Raw genomic sequence first — 19,637 nt, 5'->3', positions numbered from 1 at the left:
TGTTTTACAGTGCCCCTTTTAGTGCCCCTGCTAGATTAGACTGTAGATGAAGTAAAAGGAAATATGTGTGATCAGATGTACATTGTTGTTCTCAAGTATTTGTATTTAAGGTTGTTTCCTGTTTGCTGGGTGAATTTTTTGTTATATGACGTGAGCAAAAAACAGAGGCACATTGACATAATTTCCAAAAAAAAAAAAAAATCAGAAGACGTTCGATAAAAGTATTATGAAAAATATTCCAACAGCTAGAATCTGTTATAACATTATGTTTTAATATCAATTTATCTACAAAATTTTGACTGACACCACTGTATTCTGGTCTTCATGGAAAGTGCACTGTCACTGAAGCAAAGGAACATATAAAAATTACAAACAAACAGACATTTTTACCATAAAATGTCCAATCATCTGGTGTTGGTACTTACAGTATAAATGAGCAGTCATATAGCAACAGGATGGTTCAACTTTATGTAGTGGTATCTGAATTCCTACTTTTGTTTACGTGTATGTTCTTGAGAAACAGCAGAGTATTTTCTCACTGATCCGTCTCCTTCTTTATGATATAGCACTGAAGGTAGTCGCCACAAAACAGAAACCAAAACAACCAGATGAGTACATTCTTCAGCTGCCCACAGCTGGTCCTCTCCTGATTAACCATACAGTTTGGTAATCCGTAGAGACAGAGCACAACTGTAAGCATTTGCACCACAAATGGCACAATTCACATGTTCAGGAGTTCTCCTTGTGGACGTTTACAATCCAGATCCCCCCTCAAGCAGCTGTTAACTGCACAACTTGGTGGTCTCGTACTCCAACGAATTGGGCAGACGTGAGCTGAAGGCCTGTAAGGAGGCATGAATGCGAACCACCTCGCTGGCAGTCAGTTTAAGCCGATGTCGGAGAAGACAGGCAAACAGGTCCAACCTCTGTTGACCTGGAGGGGACAGCCGGTTCACCCGGTCACGTATTTCCAAGAGCTGAAGCATGGCAGTGTCCTGGGAACCTTGGGTGTATGGGTAGTCCAACTGCAGAATCAAGTCACGAATCGCTTCTGGGTCAAAGTGCATGCTGTAGCCAAAGACCTGGATGCTGTTAATCTTCATGTAGCCCAGGTTACGACCAGGATCTGTCATTTCTAAAGGCTCATAATAAACGCTGTCATTTACTCCATCCTGAGTCTTTATCCTGCTACGAAGGTAGATATGGATGGTTTCAAAGAACGTCTTCCACTTGTTGCCTAGTGTCAGAGTCCAGTTATAACACTCGAAGGGCAGGTCCAGCTTGGTGGCCTGCCAGTCTGGAAAATTGTTCTCATTGACAGGAATGTACCAGCTTTCAGAATGACTCCCGCCAAAGGGGTTGATGTAGAGAGTAAGGGCAGGCTCCAGTGTGCTGTTCTTTGTAAGGCAGATCTGAAGGGATATCCCCAGCAGCATGTGGACCATGTTAGACTTGTACTTGTTGCTTTTCAATGTCAGGAGCATCCTCTTTCTCCATGATGGATCAAACCAGCTGTTGAGTCGCATGTCATTGCTGATGAAGATCGCATGGACCTAACAGAAAAAAAGACATGAACACAGTAAGGATATAACTGTAGTGAATACATTTTAATCATACCAACTTACACTACATTGATCATTTGAGTTTTAATCAATGGCTTTTTCAATACTCATTGCTCATTCACAAATAAATTAATTTGGTGAGATCTACAATTTTAGCATTTTTGCAGAAGGGGATGATATTGCAAAGGTATCTGGCTAAAGTCGAAGAAGGTATGCCACAAACAGTATAATGCTGATGTGGTACTGTGTGAGTCCAAAATAACTTTTTTGTGCCAAGAGAACGGCTTTTCATTTAAATGATTGGGATACCACCCTGAAGCCAATATTCATAGAGAGAAAATGAATGAGATGTTTTTGGGGGAAAAAAACAAACAAACAAACAAAAGTGTTGCTCTTAGATATAACCATGTCATTCCAATTTTTAAAAGTTTTATTTAACTTGACGCATGTAGGTATGAAGAGGGTCAAGAATAACCCATCAAACTGAACTTTTACTTATGTTAACTAGTATAATGTTGTGGCCAAAAAAGGTTACTTGTGGTTATATGAATTGTTAGATAAAACCTGCTGGACCAGGTAATATTCAGGATTAATGTAAAGCAAAGACAATGAACCAAGAGCTGCATCAAACATACAAAATATCTACAAACTGGCACAACAAATATGAGAAACTGAAGTTCCTCTGCAGCTAGAAGGGCAACCCTTTGTAACACAGAATACCTCCCATGAGTGAATATATCCCTGTGAGGTTACTGCTGTGAAAGACAGCTCAGCCCTCGGTCAGCCTGACATGATTAAACAAAGGCTAAAAGAAAAGTACCTCTAGCCTGCGGTCAGCTCTCTGTAGTAGGTAGCCCAGCTCCAAATCCTGGAGGTCTGTCTCAAATCCCAGGTAGTTCTCTGTAGAGTCTGCCACCATGGGCCTGCAGGCCCCCTGCACCAGGGCGAAGCCTGGGTTGCAGCTCCCGCAGCGGGTGTGGTTGTCTAGTGCACACACCGCACAGGCAGAGCCTTCCCCAACAGAGCAGGGTGGAGGCAGCTGACAGGGGCTATGTTCATATCGGCAGCTGCAGCTGTGGAGTTCCTCAGAGAATGCACCAAGCTGGCTGTTCTCTGAGCAATACAGGAGAGACTGGAAATGACTCAGCCAGTAGGACTGAGGCCTGCACCAGGGAAGGAGGAAAGAGAGAGAAAGACAAGAGAGGGAAGCAGAGAGAGAATGTTTATTGAACAGGGCATTTAGGGTGAGCTGGTTAATAGGTGTCTTTATAAGATCCAAGATACCTATCTAGTTCTGCAGACAGCTTGCTTGTTAATAATAAAAAGTATCATCCACATAATGTAAAGCACACAAACAGAGTCGAGAGGATTCCACAAAGCATGGTTTCCCTGTATGTGACTACCTGTAAGATGTGACATAAATTCCTTACTTTGGGATGGATCATGTGACAATTGAACCATTTGCATGAAGACTGAGTAAACTCAGCCACACATGACAGACACAATATATTTTTAGCATATGGACTGTGCTGAGAATTATTTTGACAAAATGATATTTCTGAGGTAAATTGGGTGGCTAAATATAACACAATTTTAATGTAGATTTTAAAATATCTGTCCAAATAAACATACCAGTGATCTAAATGTGTGCTTAAAAACAAGGTACAGTGGTTTCACCATCTCAAAACAAATGAATCTCTATGATGTAAGGCATTACAAGGTTTTATACAAGTGAAGCTTTATCTTCTTTAAGGTGGTATGGAAGTGTTCAAAGGAATATCCTTATGTTACTGAGATAGCCTGGACTGAGTTTTTCCAGTTTTCGGTTTTGTCCTTAAATTGTCCCAATTTGCGTAGGTTACACATACAAAGGATACTGTATGAGCCCAAATGTTGGTGTTTAAAATGGAAGAAAACATGAGAGACAGTAGAGATAGAGAAAATTGGCTTTGATCAGTTTGTGACATAAATATTACAGTAGAAGTGCGCTACAGCCGTAGGGTAACTGACTCTCAGTCATACAATTCCCCAATGTGGGCTGGAGTTTGATTCCCGTCTGTAACACTTTCTTGACTGTGATCCCTTTATGCCTCTTATCCTCTTTGCTCGCTGAAGAGAAGAAATGCACAGTACATACCGCTGGCTTTCCTTTCAGAAAAAAAGCTCTTTCTTTGATGAGGATGTATTGTGGTAAACTTTATGCTAATCTGAAAATGTTTGCTGGATTACATTTGGAGCATCCTTCCTCTGAATCCCAATCTTATTGTGTGCTTGGCAGTGGAAAGCAAGTCTGAGTTTTAAAAAATCACTGATTTGAATATAAAAACCCCCTAATGGAAAAAGCGGTCATGGGAAATGAACCGAAAAGGACTCTTTCTTTCCATCATGTGCTACCTGTGGTCAAGGCATTTCACCTCCCACAGCTTCAGCAGAGCAAAGCAGTCGCCAAGACAAGACTGCACTTGTACTGTTAGTTCCCTGGTGTGATTATGTACAGCCTTCCTGCTCCCTGCAACTATTCTTCCAAACCACTGCTGTAAATCACAGTGCCTTCTAACCTCTGGGCCACTTTTAAAAAAGCAGGTTACACTGTTTTGAAACTGAAATCCACGAAAAATACCAACAGTCTAACAGCAGTTAGTGAAATGTATACATCGTGACAGCACAAATTTGAAAATAAGGTATTCCAGTTTTCTGCCAGTCGGGACTGGAAAAATCTCTGTTAAAAAAATAATGATTTTTTATGGTTCAACAGCGAGCAGGTCTATCTAGTCTATCTCACAATTAGAGATCAAATTCATCCCAAAGGTGTTGGATTGGGTTAACACTGGCTCTATGTCTAAGCTAGTCAAGTTCTTTCACGAAAAATGGGAAATCAACCTCTTTACAGACCTGTCTACAAACCTTCAGGTCATGATATATTAAACTCATTCTTTTTTTTTTTACACACACGCAAACAAGAAATAAATAAAATGATTAAGGGTAGAACAGGACGATGTTCCTGATATGCAATCATCACACCTTCTGGTCATTATTTCCTGTGTACCAAATGATGTGATTAAAATAGAGTGAGGCTGTAAAGGTGGAATTGGTGTGATCTACTGAATGCCTAGTTTATTACGAAGCTATTCAACATTCTACAGTCAACTCTTAATTGCACTCTCTTAGTCGTCAAACAGAGATGAGAGGACTCTTTCAGTAACGCATTCACCTTGGCATGTGTGAAAAATACTAAACCTCTTGTGTGAGGAAGATATTTTCCAAGCTGACTGAAACAGAAGTAGTGAAAACATTACTTGAATGACAATGTGCATCATTATGCCTAATGGCAGAAGTTTGAGCACAGTGTAATCTGTAGTCTTATCATTATCCACCTAATAAAAACCACGCTGACTGGTGCTTGGACTTGGCTTATTCACTCATAATTGTCAGCACAGGCAAAAAGTAGCCCCCAGGAAGTAAAATCAATCACTCATCTCTCATCTATCTCAAGTGTCACAAACAGGATGTTAAAAGGAGACAGAGGGTTGTTGTTTTTTCCCCCCCGAGAACTTCCTCTTAACTTCAAGGCAAACTGACAAACATCCTGATCTCTTTCCACTGAGTAAGGAGATTTCATTTAAGAGAGACAAAAGAAGGCTTCACAGTTGATGCCATGCTAATAACATAGATAAAAGCGGCCTGGGTGAGGGCGATGGTGCTCCCACTCCTTTTCCTGGCAAGTGGGTGGGAATATCAGCTGCGTAGATCAGTGATTAATGTGTGTTTTGGCAATGTGGTGGAGAAAACAAGACAGATTATGGGGAGGGGGGGGGGGGGTTGCTGTGAGACAGAGAAAAGAAAGAAAACCTAGAGTCTGGACATTGAACAGAGTACACTGTATAGATGAATCCACTTGATGATTTATGTGTTGTACTCTCTGGCATCGTTGCCATGACTGTGGTGGCTCAGTCGAAAATGAACGCAGTGAGACTGACAGTGATGGTTGCATTCATCATCCATAGCCCCCTCTGACGGATGAAGGCAGCCCATATAAATGTGCATTGTAAAGGCACTAGCCTGAAATTTGGAAATTGTCCGGAAATACTTTTTATTTATGTCTAAGTATTCCTTTTCTGATGTGAACAAATGACTGTGACTCACTGGCAAAGGAAAGGTGCATTTAGTCGTTGTACAAGCACAAACACATTTTATGGAGGAGGTTGGGATGGACAGTTGAACATACAAACTGTCCAACTTTGAGTCAACCACTGAATGTGCTCTGCATTTTGTCTCCTAATAACTGGTCAATATTAGTTTCTTTTCACCATAGATACAATATTTCTCTACTCTTAGACATAACCAAATGTAAATCATGATTTGTTGGCAAGATGAAAATCTGAAAATGCACATATGAGAGGTTTTTGTCAAGAGTCACAGGACAACGTTATCAAATTACATCCTCTGTTATGTGGATATACGAGACTTTACATTTTTAGTCTTTAAAAGGTAATTCTGAAATTAATTATGGCATATACTTCAGTGGAATACTTTTCACTTTTGATCAATCCTAACAGTATGGATGTTGAATACTTTGTAGTAATTTTGATCTAGCCAGCATTAGGTTACACTTAATTAGACTTCATTTGCTAGCATACGATCATCAGTCAATTATTGTTTTAAAATCGTGACTTCCAGTTTAGAGTGAAATGTTATTCTTTGTGCCCATGAAACTTAAACAGAGGATTTCATGAAGATGAAGTCCAGTAAAATTGAATGAAAATTTCATGATGTCATGCAGATTTCATGAAGCGTAATAAAAATTTTATGGAGTAGAGACTTTTTTTTTTCCCTTTTTCTGAAGTAGTTTAGTGTTGGAGAAGCTGATAACAGCAAAACAAACCAAGTATGCTCCGTTTTAGTGATTTTCATGAAAAAAGTGAATTTAGTGTAGAGTTAAATCTTTTAGCTGTCAAGCTTCCAAATAACATTGCTTTAATTGCATTTGGATGGTTATATTTGTAATGGTTTTACTGGCTGATCATACTTTTTGGCAAAAGCTACAAAAAAGCTTTATAAAAGTCAGTAAACCTTTAAATCCTTTACATACAGTTCACTAGAGGTTAATGTGAAGGTTTACAAGTGAAATGACACACAGCAGCAATGGCAGCTTGTTTACTTCTACCTATTTCCCTTGGTTAGGCTATTGAAAGAGCTGCAGACTGTTACTCAAAAACAAATGCTTAGACCTTGCAGCTCCTCTGAGGGTCTATACTCACCAAGCACTTTGTTAGGAACACCTGTGCAATCTAAAGCAATCCAATGCAACAGCTTTGCCAAACTTTTACGAAGCTTGTATGTGTTCACTTGTTGGTGACATTGTCAGAAAGGTGATTATTCTACTTTATGTTTATTATGGGGGTCGTAGTGGGCGGTGGTAGTGCGTTAGATTGCACAGGTGTTCCTAACAAAGTGCTTGGGGAATGTATATCAAAACTACAAACTGAAAGGGAGGAAAAAGTTAGCCTTGACTGAAATATAATTAAAAAATCATCAGTTGATTCAATAATTGAGATACAGATAAAGTATGTTTGAGTGCTTTATGTGCTCACCTTTCTCTTGGTAGGCGGACTTGGGGCTGCCGGTGACATCTTTTACTCAGACTGAAGAGCTTGAAGATGACTCTCTGGGCTCGTCTGGAAAGGACCCGCATGCTGTTCTCCAACTGCTCATATCGCCACTGGAAAAGGCTGTCCAGGGACCACAAGTGTTGGATAGTTGAAACGTTCAGGAAATAGTTATGCGGTAACCTCGCATAGAATGCCTTGAATTCATCTGTAAAAAAACAGAAAAGAAAGGTAAAGTCTGTATCATTTTAACATTACATAATTACATTTTCAAAGAGGATCCATCCACCAGCACATATTTTAACTAGGGTTGGACAACTGGGCTTGAGATGTGTCAATTTATTTTAACACATGATGAACAACTCACAAATAGCATGCATAGAAAACAGTTATATCCAGATAGCCTAATCTTGATTTTTCTGTCCAGGCCTGTAACAAAAAGAAATCTATGGCAGCGGTAGCTTTTCCATCAGTCCAGCTCATGTGATATATTCACCCGTCAATGATGAGCGAACGAAATACATTGTAGATAAATGATGGTCACATGATATGTCCCAAATGTATAACTGGATATGGATCTCCTCAACAGTCTCTTAAATAACTGACCAGCACACAGTTGATTGTAGGACACTAGAGAAAACAAAGGATACACCAAAGGCTGCACATCTCAGCCTCATCTGAAGCGTTTGACATGGCACAGACCTTGGCAGCTTGATCTGCAATATTCAGTCCTGAAATACAGACGTTGGCATATCAAGACCTTGAACTGCCACAGCATCTGTCAAGTAGTGCTTTGAAAAGTTCATTTTGTTCATTTCAGTTAATTTTAATCCAATTCAGTGAAGTAAAAAGGACACACAAAGCATTCAGGGTGACACACTAAAGAGGAATAGAGGTTCCAAATATTAAGGCCATCTTTATTTGCTTTCAACTTAATCATCATAGCCTTAATTTCACATGTAATAAGTTCATTGTGTTTAACCGAGATAAAACTTGAGCAAATTTGCACTTCATTGAGAGAAGGATGTATTATTTCACACGCTGAAATTTAGCAAAGAGCTCAAAAAGCTTTTTTGAAATGAATAGTCTGTCCTTGATTATGATTGACTGAGCCGCATTCAACGCTGTTGTAAAATACTCACACCTCATCAAAAACACACACTAACAGTATTACTGCGCCAAACAAATTATTTCAAAATGTCAGATTTTATAGTTAATTATGATTTGCAGTGTGAATAAGTGCTGGAAAGTGATGGGCAGGATCGAGGAGGAAGATAAAAAAGAAAGACAGAGAAGGAGAACAAATTAAAGAGTGGGAAAAGTTAAGAAATGAAACCAGAAAACAGAAAACAGATGATGTGGTCCTTTCACTGTTTTCAGACCTGGTGTGCCAAGAAAGATCTGGACATTGATTTTAAATCAATCACCAAAATGGAGCTACAACAGCCTCTCCATCAGTTTTATACCACTGTAAAAAACGGTAAAGATGAGCAGCTTTGTTGGCCTACATGCAGGGCTCTTTGAATTCATTAATGATCCTCCGATCAGCTAATCCTGTTGTCTGTTGACACCAGGATCCTGAGAAAAAAATAGTGTAAAAACTTTGCATATACAATCGTTATCGGAGAAAGACTTTCAGAAAATCAAGCACTCTCAGCACTCAATCCAAACACACTTGAGGGTCTTGTCAACAGAGTCTGGTTTGATGTGCGGCTGCATATGAGCCGCAGAGCTAAAGAGGGCAACTGCCAACTGAAGCCCAAATCACTTATCATCAACCAAGACGAAAACAGTCAGAAATGTGCAATGCTGTCATTCAACAAATGAACAAAAAAACCCACAAAGTTGCTGGCACAAGAAACAAAGAGAGCCTGCAGGGATTTATGTTTAAGCAGCCAGGAAACCCACTGAGTCCTGCAACTTCATTGGAGAAATATCTCTTGTTACTGCTGCCCAATCCATCAGCCTTTTATCTCCATCCAAAGAAGACAAACTACACTAGTGATCTATGTTGAGGTAATGATGTAACTTGTTTTTGTTATAGTGTGGCTTGGTTACACTGGAACAAAAATTACATGGCTGGCAAGTGACAACACCTACAGTATAGGGAAAAATGAGCACAATGGTCGTCGATGGTAGTGGTTACAATGTAACTGCAAGATAATGGGAACATGTTTTTTTGTCTTCCTCCTATAATTTGGCAACTAGCGAGCACATGGAGGTAAACTTCCTTCGCTCCATGTTGCCACGAATTTGCAAAGGAGTTGGCAGTGAGACAATCTACACCAACCACTGCTTGCAAAGGACCATTGTACAGTACAGTAACTCTGATGCCAGCATAGAGGCGAGAGAAATCATGTCAGTGACAGAAAATAAATGTGAATCTCCTAGCAAATCATACTGGCGACCAAACTACAACGAAGCTGCTGAAGCAATATCCTTATTTCTGGTACTGTGCACCTGTCCAGAGTTAAACAGCAAAGAAGAGGGCTGACGTAATTGAATACTACTTCAACAATTGCGCAATTAATGGCAATATTTAGATGAATGTTAATAACCACCCCATCTTAAACCATACCTTTCCTTTTCTGTGTGTTGCTTGGTAACCATTCTGCTAAATGTCGCTGTGGAACATTGCTTGATGGAAGAATGGTTATTTGTTATCAATAAATGATTGCATTCTTTGTTGCTATGTGTTTATTTTACGAAACCTTGCAGGTACATATAGTAACTGGCAGTGGTTTACAGTGATTTTTAGAACAGCTGAGGAACATTGTTAGGTACTGTATGATGCAGGAAAGGGCTTTTTGATACTATTATGCCCTTTATTTGTCACTATTTGGTTCAAGTTTAATAACAGCTCTGATGCTGAGCAGTAGATGCTGTTTAATCTCAGTCTGTGTCAATAGTTAGACCACTTCCTGGCATCTTTTACTGCTGATAAGGCAGCGAGCTGGAAATCTGCGATATCCCTCGCTGAAGGACACTTTTATGACACTTGAAGATGTCTGTATTCTGGGCACGCATCTGCCCTCACTTCACACCCAGCTATTAAAACATAAACTTTGAAAGTAATTGCACTTAGGGATATTTCAGCCAAAATCTGGGGAGTGGAAAAAAAGACATTCATTTTGATTTCACCTGAGTAATAATCACTAAGGCAGGGTGACCGAGCACAGCAATAATAACCAAACATTATGCTAAGCACTTCCATTCAAACTCTGTTCCCCCAGTGATATGAAAAGTCGGACCTGCAATAAATGAGTTTTATAGCTGATTAATCTGCTCCAGACATATTGTAAACTACCTGAGCCGAAAGCAGTTGATTTCTTAAATCCGGTCCTGTCGCATTGTTAATTTGCTAGATGCAGATAGCGTGCCAGGACCAGGACATGGATTCACAACCAGCTATTATAGTTCACCTATAAATCAGAATAGGGAGGATCATACATATAGGATCCTCACTCAGATTTAACAATGCAAGTAAAACACCTTTTTCACTCCCTCTCATATGAATGATTTACATGCTAAAAGTTAGATTTTTCCTGTGTTTGTGATATGGCATGAATGTGAAGTCTGCATTACAAAAGCAAGCAAGAATTGGTTATTGCTTTTAGAAGACTTTCTTACCTGATTCCTCAAACTCTTTGTAAAGCAATCCCCATGTCTCTGTTATTCTCTCCAGGCTCTCCTCCATGGCTTGGATGTCCATATAGGGGCAGTTGCACTCTGGGAACTTGGGGCCACAGTTGCACCAGCAGTCATTGTCCTTGCAAACAAATTCACCCTCTCCATTACAGGCTATGTAGCTGAGTGCAGCCTGCACAAAACTTTCTCTCAAGTAGTCTGGAAGGATCACCTGCAAGCCTGTAAAATCAAGGTGGGTTTAGTGCTGTCTTCAAATTTTGAAGTTATAGTGACAGTGAAAGTTTGGTGAAGTACAGAACTGGCTGAGCTTATAACTTAAAATCCATAAAACTGCCAGGATGGCCTACTGTGTTTCTGATGTTAATTTCACATACATATATTTTTCAGAAGAAAAGTTTTATCTGTAGAAATGTGTACTGGTAATCACCATAACAAAAGATAAATCAGACAAACCTTGCAGCTGGACTTTATTTTCAGGGCTCTGAACCAGCACAGAGCTAACAGAGTCAAGGTTGTCATAGTTACTGCATCCAAGAGGACCTGTACGGGTTTCCGTCACCTGGGCAACAACAAATAAAGACTTCATTTGTAAATTCTGCACAGCATCCATTTTAGCAAGGTTGAGTTATGCCTCTTTGCACACACACACACACACACACACACACACACACAGAGACACACACTTTTGATACGATAAATGGTTTATTTATTTGTTACAAGAAATGGTTGAAAAGTATCCTGACTGAACAATATAAAACAGTTTTATGGGGAGCAAAAGAAAATGTGCCTCTGTGTTATACTAATAATAAATACCATTCTCTGTCCTGTTTAAATAAAGTATATTCATCATCAATTGTACTTGTGAATGTGAAGGAAAATAGGGTGAGCTCGTTTAGATTCTTCTAAATTGCTGTAAGAGTGCCTCACTTCTCTCTTTTTACTACGAGAACGCTAGGCAATGTTTCTTTTTTTTGTTTAGTCACTGATTGAAGATGTTTCGATTGACCTTTGCCAAAAAGCAGCTCCAGCAAAGCATCCTTTTTCACTTCATTTGCAAGAAGAGATCTTATTTCAGCGCTCTCCTTTTTCTTGCTGTGACATGGTGGGGAGCACCTAACTGATTCTCATTTTTCTCTCTTTGTGGTTGCGGGACACCATATTTTGTTCAGCGATTTGTCCTGGTCAGGCTTGTCAGAGGACAGTTGGTGTAAAGTGACAGATGGATGAGGCGAGACAATGAGGGTCAGTCGATCAGTAACACAATCATAGAGGGCTGAAGGGCTTGAGAACTCATATGAGGCCAGAGCTGCAGGGAGGTGAAAACTCTGTATGGGGCTCCTTAATCAAAAGCCTAATCCAGGAGAAAAGAGTTTGTGAGGGCAAGAATGGGGGAGCTCTTTCAGTGGGAAATGAAAAAATGAAGATCATTTGAGTGCAATTCTTCACCTATAGTATTTATATCACATTATAAGTCCCTTGTTTCCTTCATGAGCGAGTTTAATGTTGATATGAATGTGAAGAAATGAGATGCAACTCTGTGTCTCAGACAGCATGAATATTGAATCCATATAAGGAATTATTTGATATGCCATATGATATGCCATATGGCAAAACATTGACTGATGAGCAGAGTATTCAATTTCCACTTCACATAGCAGCTGCTATTCACTGTAGATACATTCTGGTATATTAAAAATACTTAATAGGACATTATTGGCCACCTGTATCTTGGCAAATGTCTGAATGAGAGTATAAAAGTAAAGGCTTGGGTTTTGCAGAAGATTTGCAGATTTTCTTTATTTCTTTTTTTTTCTTCTTTTTTTTTATCAGGGTTTAAATTCCATTGTATGATATGAACCTTCAATCCAGGTGCTACAGTGCTAAAATTCACTGACTTATTTAAACAGCAGGGTGGAGAAAAGAGAAGCATGGTGGAAGAAAGTTGGGATCATTGCAGAGCAGATAAGTAATTCTAAAGGCAGACATTTTCTGAATTATAACAAACCTTTAATACAGTTTTTTTTTCTTTTTCTTTTTTGAACTTTTATTAAATCTTGAAATAGTCAGCCATGGGAGTTTAGTTGTACTCTAACTCTAACCCCATCTAAAGGAAGAAAACATGAAGGAAAACTTTTTTTTTTTCTTTTCTTAGAGCTAAATAAAATGTTTTTTTAGCCACTAGAGGTCAGTAAACACACTACAGCTGGCCAATAGTCACTAACTTTGATATTTGATGCTGCAGGTGGTGTACAGTGTGTATATTACAGCTTAATTAATGAAATAGCTGCATTGTGCCGCTGAAAACAAGTGATGAGAGCAGTGATGTATGTGCTGTAAAACCAATATAATAAGACAACATAGGCTAAAAGGTTATGTAGAACTCTGTCATTTAATTTAATTTTAATATAAAACATATACTGGCTAATACAGCTTTAAGCCTTGCCATTAGTCTGTGTGTCTTTGTTTATGAGTATGTAAGTTATGAGATATAGTAGGTATTTGTGTTTATGCTGCACTATTTTTTTCTGACCATATACACAAAATAAAGATAAATATTAGTTTTTCAGCATTATCATAGATGAAGTTATCTGTCTATCCACTCTGTAATATTCTAGCAGCAATCGATCGATCAAGTCATGAGACGGGAATCAAAAAATGTATTTCTCTGCTATAATGAAAGCACAATGCAATTGAGAGGCTGTCCACAGGATCATAATATGAACCACAGAACTAGAGAATCCTGCTGTTTCTCGTTTCAAGTGTGTTGCCTTGTACATCACCGGCAAATACAGTACATGTCAGTTGTGGGAGGAGAGGGAGGGGCTCCATCAATTCAGTCTAGGAAATTCTCAAATTGTAACAAAAATGATCCCTGCTGCTCTCGAACAACTTGACTCATTACTCATTGTACAAACAAGCTGGCCCTATCGCTAACTCTGCTCTGTGCTGTGACTTATTTAAGAGAGCCTATATTTCCACAGCCAATCCCCTGCAAGCCACAACAGTAACAAGCTTTTCCTCCAAAAAATGAGCTTCAATTTCCCCTTTGCATGGACACAGCAGGAGGGCCTTCGCCTTGCCAACCCGCTTTCATTCATTCCTCAACTTGTTTGATTTCAAATTCATGCAGAGGAGTGCTTACTTGTAGTTGTTCTGCTACTGTGTGGGTCAACGCCCTGTGGAAATGATGCACAAGCGTGGAAGAATCTGTCGCTCTTTTGACTCACATTCTACCAGCGATGGAGGTGGATCTCTTCTTTTTTTCACTTCCCACCTGTCAGTTACGGCAGATGACTGCCTTTGGAGCATGAAAGCATACTCTCTCTTCCTCCTATCCTTAGCTACAGAGAAAAACCTTAATTCCCAAGAAATGAAACAGACAAAAGCATCTGCCTCTGCACCTCAGATGTGCCCACCTTCGCTGCAGAAGAAAAACCCAACCCTCCCTGAACACAATGTAGTGAGAGGACAGAGCTTTGATATAAGTACAGCCTGTCTGATTCATGTTCTGCTACAGCAGAGAGAGCTGCACTTCACAAGCTGACTACCACTGTGTTCCAAGGAATGAAAAAAGGCAGAAAAGAGGGTCATCCTCCCCTCTGTCACCCTATTAACCCCATGCTACCTGAAGGTGACAACCGGAGGCAGAAACCTGTCATGAACAGTGTTTCACAAGATTCATTTATCTTCCCCTCACCATATGTGCTCATCACAGCGCTTCCTCCAGACTCAGTGTGCTGCTAACGGCAGCTGAAGATCATATCTCCTCACAAGCCAGTTGATAAAAAGCAACATTTATATCTTTATTTTCATTTTAGCTATCATTGTATTATAACAAGGACATTGTTAACAGGGAAAATGGCTCCCAAACCCACATTAATGACTTTTAGAGGGTTTTCTTTGTTGAAAATGACACCTAGAAGGAGCCCAACGTGTTTTACTCTGAAAATTGAAATCAAAATGGAAGTTAAGCCTAAACCCTCACTTTGAAATATGTGATAGTTTCTTATGAAGAGACGGCAGTGTATATAAAAGGTTAATGTGTGCATATACACAAAATAAAAGGCTTTAGCTTTGATTACAGCATGCATTCGCTGTGGCATTGTTTCAATAAGCTTTTGCAATGTCACAAGATTTATTTACATCCAATGTTGCATTCATGTTTCGCCAAGATCTTGTATTGATGATAGGAGAGTCAGACCACTGCGCAAAGATTCTCAATGGGGTTAAGGTCTGGACTCTGTGGTGGCCAATCCATGTGTGAAAATGATGTCTCATACTCCCTGAACCACTCTTTCATTATTTGAGCCCAATGAATCCTGGCATTGTCATCTTGGAATATGCCCGTGCCATCAGGGAAGAAAAAATCTATTGATGGAATAACCTGGTCATTCAGTATATTCAGGTAGTCAGCTGACCTCATTCTTTGGGCACACGTTGCTGAATCTAGACCATTAGACATGATGGGTTTATCACTTCATCTGCCTCTCTTCTTACCCTGATGCACACATCACTCTGGAGCAGGGTAAATCTGGACTCATCAGACCACATGACCTGCTTCCATTGCTCCAGAGTCCAATCGTTATGATCCCTAGGGTTAGGGTTAGAGTTATCGTTATGCTCCCTAGCAAACATAGCAAACATTTAAGTTTGGTGAAATCAAATTGTAGAAAAACAACAGTATAGAACTCAAGGCTATGTTTAATACGGGCTCCAAGATGACAATGCCAGGATTCATTGGGCTCAAATAGTGAAAGAGAGGTTCATGGAGTATGAGACATCATTTTTACACATGGATTGTCCTCCACAGAGTCCAGACCTTAACCCCATTGAGAATCTTTGGGATGTGCTGGAGTGGTCCGACTCTCCCATCATCAATACAAGATCTTGGTGAAAAATGAATGCAACACTGGAAGGAAATAAATCTTGTGACATTGCAGAAGCTTATCGAAACAATGCCACAGCGAATGTGTGCCGTAATCAAAGCTAAAGGCGGTCCAACCAATATTAGAGTGTGTGACCTTTTTTCTTTGGTGGTGACTTTTGGCCGGGCAGTGTAATTTCACACTTTCATACACATTTTCAAAAGGACATTCAACTCTGTATATTTCTTAACAATAGGGTTTGTAATTATATTTATACCTGACTGGTACATTGATTCATTAGCTCTCTATTGTTAAAGAGAGTGGAATGAAAAATAAATGTTCCCAGTGTTAATTGTTCATTTATCTCTTGTTACATGCTAAACATATGTTTACAAAAACATTGTTGAGTATATTTATATCAAAATCCCTGCCTTTTGTCTTCATGTCAAACGTTATCACATATCAGTCTCATGACAGATCTTGAACTAACTGCACCCATCATATGAAAACAGAACATGTTTGTATATTGGTGGGCAAAAGCTTTTCTGTTAATTTCCATAAGACTGTGACCAAAGTCTAATTTATTCATTTCTCCTTCCTCCTCTTAACATGACAACACCAATATAACTACAGCTCAGTATCTCTACAGCCCTTTATTGCACTATATTGCAGAGTCATGCCTACCTTTTAACGGTCTAATCAAATCTGATTTGATTTAAAACCTTTTTGTAATGGTACACAACCCACATATTATGATTCAGTGGGAAATACATCACGATACAGAAGCTAAATACCCTCTTACCTTGGTTTCACTTTGACTTTAAATAAGATATATATTTTTATGTTTTAATTGTATATTTTGTACTTTTTAACTTAAGATTTTTGTTTTTATTTCTTGATAACTTGGCATTTGGATGTATTTTTAACTGCAGTGTCATCAGAGACAAAGCTCTATTGAATCTTGAATATCATTATTACACACATATGTATCTGCAGTGTAGAGAAACACTAAAACATGTGCATTTAAAGTATTGTGGTTAGTGTAATGTAATATGTACGCTAACAAATGTTGACAATACTAATGGCATCAAGTATTTAAATGTCTATATAGGACACTCTTAGTAAAAGACCGAATATCACATCATATCACTTTTGCTGTAGCTATGGTAATTATGCATTGCTTTTATTCAAAGAGGAGCTTCAGAGGGAGCTGCTCTGGGCACATTTCTATGTTAGTCGCTCCTCGTGGCGGGTAGAGGTAAATCTGTAATCTTACAACCCCAAAATCATGTACCAAGATTTTGTGCATGCTCATGTTTACAATCAGAGCCAGTCTAATGCCTTATATCAAAGGATAAGAAGGAAGCAGGAGCACACAGTCTTATGTTTGTCATTCTAGGCTTCTTGGAACAGTGTACTTATTGCCTGCTCTTCTGGAGAAAAACAATGTTGGGCTGTTGCTGAAGATTAATTTATACTGGTCATACACCAGTTTATTCTGACAAATAATTAGCTCTATTGCATGTACTACCCAACTTATTCATCTACCCAACTTATTCATCTTCCTTTGTAAATTAAAACTCTGTGAATGTTATGAACAGATCATTATTTTGAAAGTGATTTTCCAGTTTGTCTCCACTGATTACTGTGGATACAGATGATCTGCTGTAATACCTTCCTCTCATAAAGACATTATATGAGTTTTGCTTGGATTTACTTTAACAAAACCATTTGCCAAATAAGTATGGAAAGAAAGGAGAACAGATTGTTTTGTATAAATGTAAGTGGTAAGAGAGAGCGGTCTACCAACTACCAAGAATACCAGCCTTCTTGCTTTGTGCTATAGAAATATTTAGATTCATTTGATGTAAGATAGAAGCAGGTGAATTCTTTGATAATTATTACATTTAGTTTGTGTGCCCTTAGAAAATAAAGATATAGAAGTGTTACCTTGATGGCAGTGGAGGCGATCTGGATGTGGTGCAGCTTGCGCAGAGTGCTCTCCCTGTCGATGAAGTAGGAGGCAGCCAGCTGATGCAGAGCTTCCAGAGTCACAGTGGAGGAGTTACCCGAGTAATCGCTCACCTCTGCTTTCTTACTCAGTTTTCTCTTGTCAACAAATATTGTTAAGGCTTCTTCTCCTGCACAGACACAGAACATTTAATTGTTAGAAAAAACGCTGATATGTTTTGAAGAGGGTGTACTGTACATTGTAATGTATTGCTAGTCTCACTATTTCCTGGATGGCTCTGACATAAAATCAAACAGTTAATATCCTAAGTGTTTAAGTGATTTTTGGTGTTGTCTCGATCTTTGGTGCTAAGCACTTATCAGTAAGGTGTTTATGCACCGTACTTTCCACAAATCACTTGTCAATCAAACAGCGTGCCAAGTAGTGTCACATCTACCCCCTCGAATTTTCTGTTAATGAACTTGGAGTGAATATTTGGCACTTCTTCATGGCAGTCAGGGTTGCTTACATGGCTCACGACACCTCTCCTTTGTTCTCAATTTATTCCAATTAATCTACAATTTAACACTGTACTATTATTTTAAAATACACCAGCTGTTCTTTTCCAGGAGAGACCCTTGCATTGACTAAATGCATAGGAGTAGCCAGCACATGAGCCCCTGGGGCATAACGACACTTAACCACAATTAGGATAAGCCATGATAAGTACAGTTGCAGGATGATATTCACCATGTCACCCTCTATCAGTAGCCAGTGATCATAGCAATCAGAACTTCATAAGTCTTGAGGCCATGGCGCAGCACGGTCTCATTGCTTTGAGAGTCCCCAAGACACTGCACATCATATTTCTCATCATAATGCAGTGTTAATGCTTCAGGGCCATTTTTCTGCCCACTGCCTTTCTTCCTCTGCTGCTGAAGGGCACCCTCTTAATATCACAATATATTTATTAATTTCATTAAGTCCATATGTTTCCGAACACAGAGGCAATCTATTCAGAACCACAGAGGCATATCTCTGGCTACAGTCCAAGACAAACTCCTCATTCTCCTCTCTTCATACCACTAAGTACTGGCACAGAGCCAGAGTGCAGGGCAGCATCAGCTCAGGCAGCTGGTAGGGTTGCATTATATGCAGCCACTCACACTCTGTGGCAACCTTTTCTAAGCCGAGAGTCAGGTCTAAAGTAATTGACAAGTGTTGCTCTGTAAAAGCAAATCTGCTTTGCAAGACTTGCCTGTGCCTCTCTGGCATCTTAAATTAGTTTTTTCTTTTTCTTTTTCTTCACTCCAAGGACCATTAAAGCTTGTCCATTCATCACACAACAGAAAACCAAAAAATGGGGTGACTGTCACTGGGAGTGGCGGGTTTACAGTACACAGGCTTTTACATGTATTCATACATCTTTGAAGAGCGATTTCTGTGCTGCCAGTGGCATATTATTCCACTGTGATGTGTTATTCAGTTACTTACTGTGACTGAGTTATTGTGTCATGTCCATCTGTTTTCCATATGCAAAGCCTCAGAGAGCACATTCTAAAAGCTTTTATCGACATAAAATGTATGCTTTACTAAAGCCAATTTCATTTGGGAGAGAATAACTTACCAAATGCACATTTATCCTTACAATACTATACTTTAATACTTGCATCAGCTACTGTAGCTGTACTCTATAGAAACAATACTACTTCTTCATTTTCATTTCTTCTACAGGGAATATCAAGTGGTGAGACTTTTTACTTGGGCAAACTTTAGTTTTAATCTAACCCTTTCTCCGAGTAATTATGCTAATTAGTTTTGCAGAATATGTTTAGAGGGAAGAGTAATTGCTCCCTGGATTATTCCATACAAATTTTGAGTGTTTTTTTCTTGATTGGAAGGAAGGGTTATGGTTTGATAAATCATGCAAGTTGTGGAGAAAGAGGAGGCTGGAGTGGATGGTGGGCGAACACGTTGCAGAACTTTGACACTCTTGTGGTTAGGG

The 19,637-nt window shown here is 39.2% G+C and overlaps 1 protein-coding gene across 1 annotated transcript in view; it reads right to left on the bottom strand.

The window, feature by feature from the left end:
• Positions 1 to 782: 782 nt before the first annotated feature.
• Positions 783 to 19,637, bottom strand: part of brinp3a.2 (bone morphogenetic protein/retinoic acid inducible neural-specific 3a, tandem duplicate 2) — a 33,067-nt gene continuing 14,212 nt past the window's right edge. Inside the window, exons 3-8 of the mRNA XM_053322158.1 lie at positions 17,632 to 17,822; positions 11,270 to 11,375; positions 10,799 to 11,035; positions 7,154 to 7,376; positions 2,383 to 2,725; positions 783 to 1,553 (exon numbers count right to left, since the gene is read on the bottom strand). Coding sequence (XP_053178133.1) covers positions 783 to 1,553; positions 2,383 to 2,725; positions 7,154 to 7,376; positions 10,799 to 11,035; positions 11,270 to 11,375; positions 17,632 to 17,822 — 1,871 coding nt within the window. The remainder of the gene's footprint in view (positions 1,554 to 2,382; positions 2,726 to 7,153; positions 7,377 to 10,798; positions 11,036 to 11,269; positions 11,376 to 17,631; positions 17,823 to 19,637) is intronic.

The sequence above is a fragment of the Scomber japonicus genome, chromosome 7 (genome assembly GCF_027409825.1).
Source record: "Scomber japonicus isolate fScoJap1 chromosome 7, fScoJap1.pri, whole genome shotgun sequence".
Classification (NCBI taxonomy): Eukaryota; Metazoa; Chordata; class Actinopteri; order Scombriformes; family Scombridae; genus Scomber; species Scomber japonicus.
The sequence above is the reverse complement of the archived record's forward strand: the minus strand, read 5'-3'. Positions and strand labels throughout refer to the sequence as shown.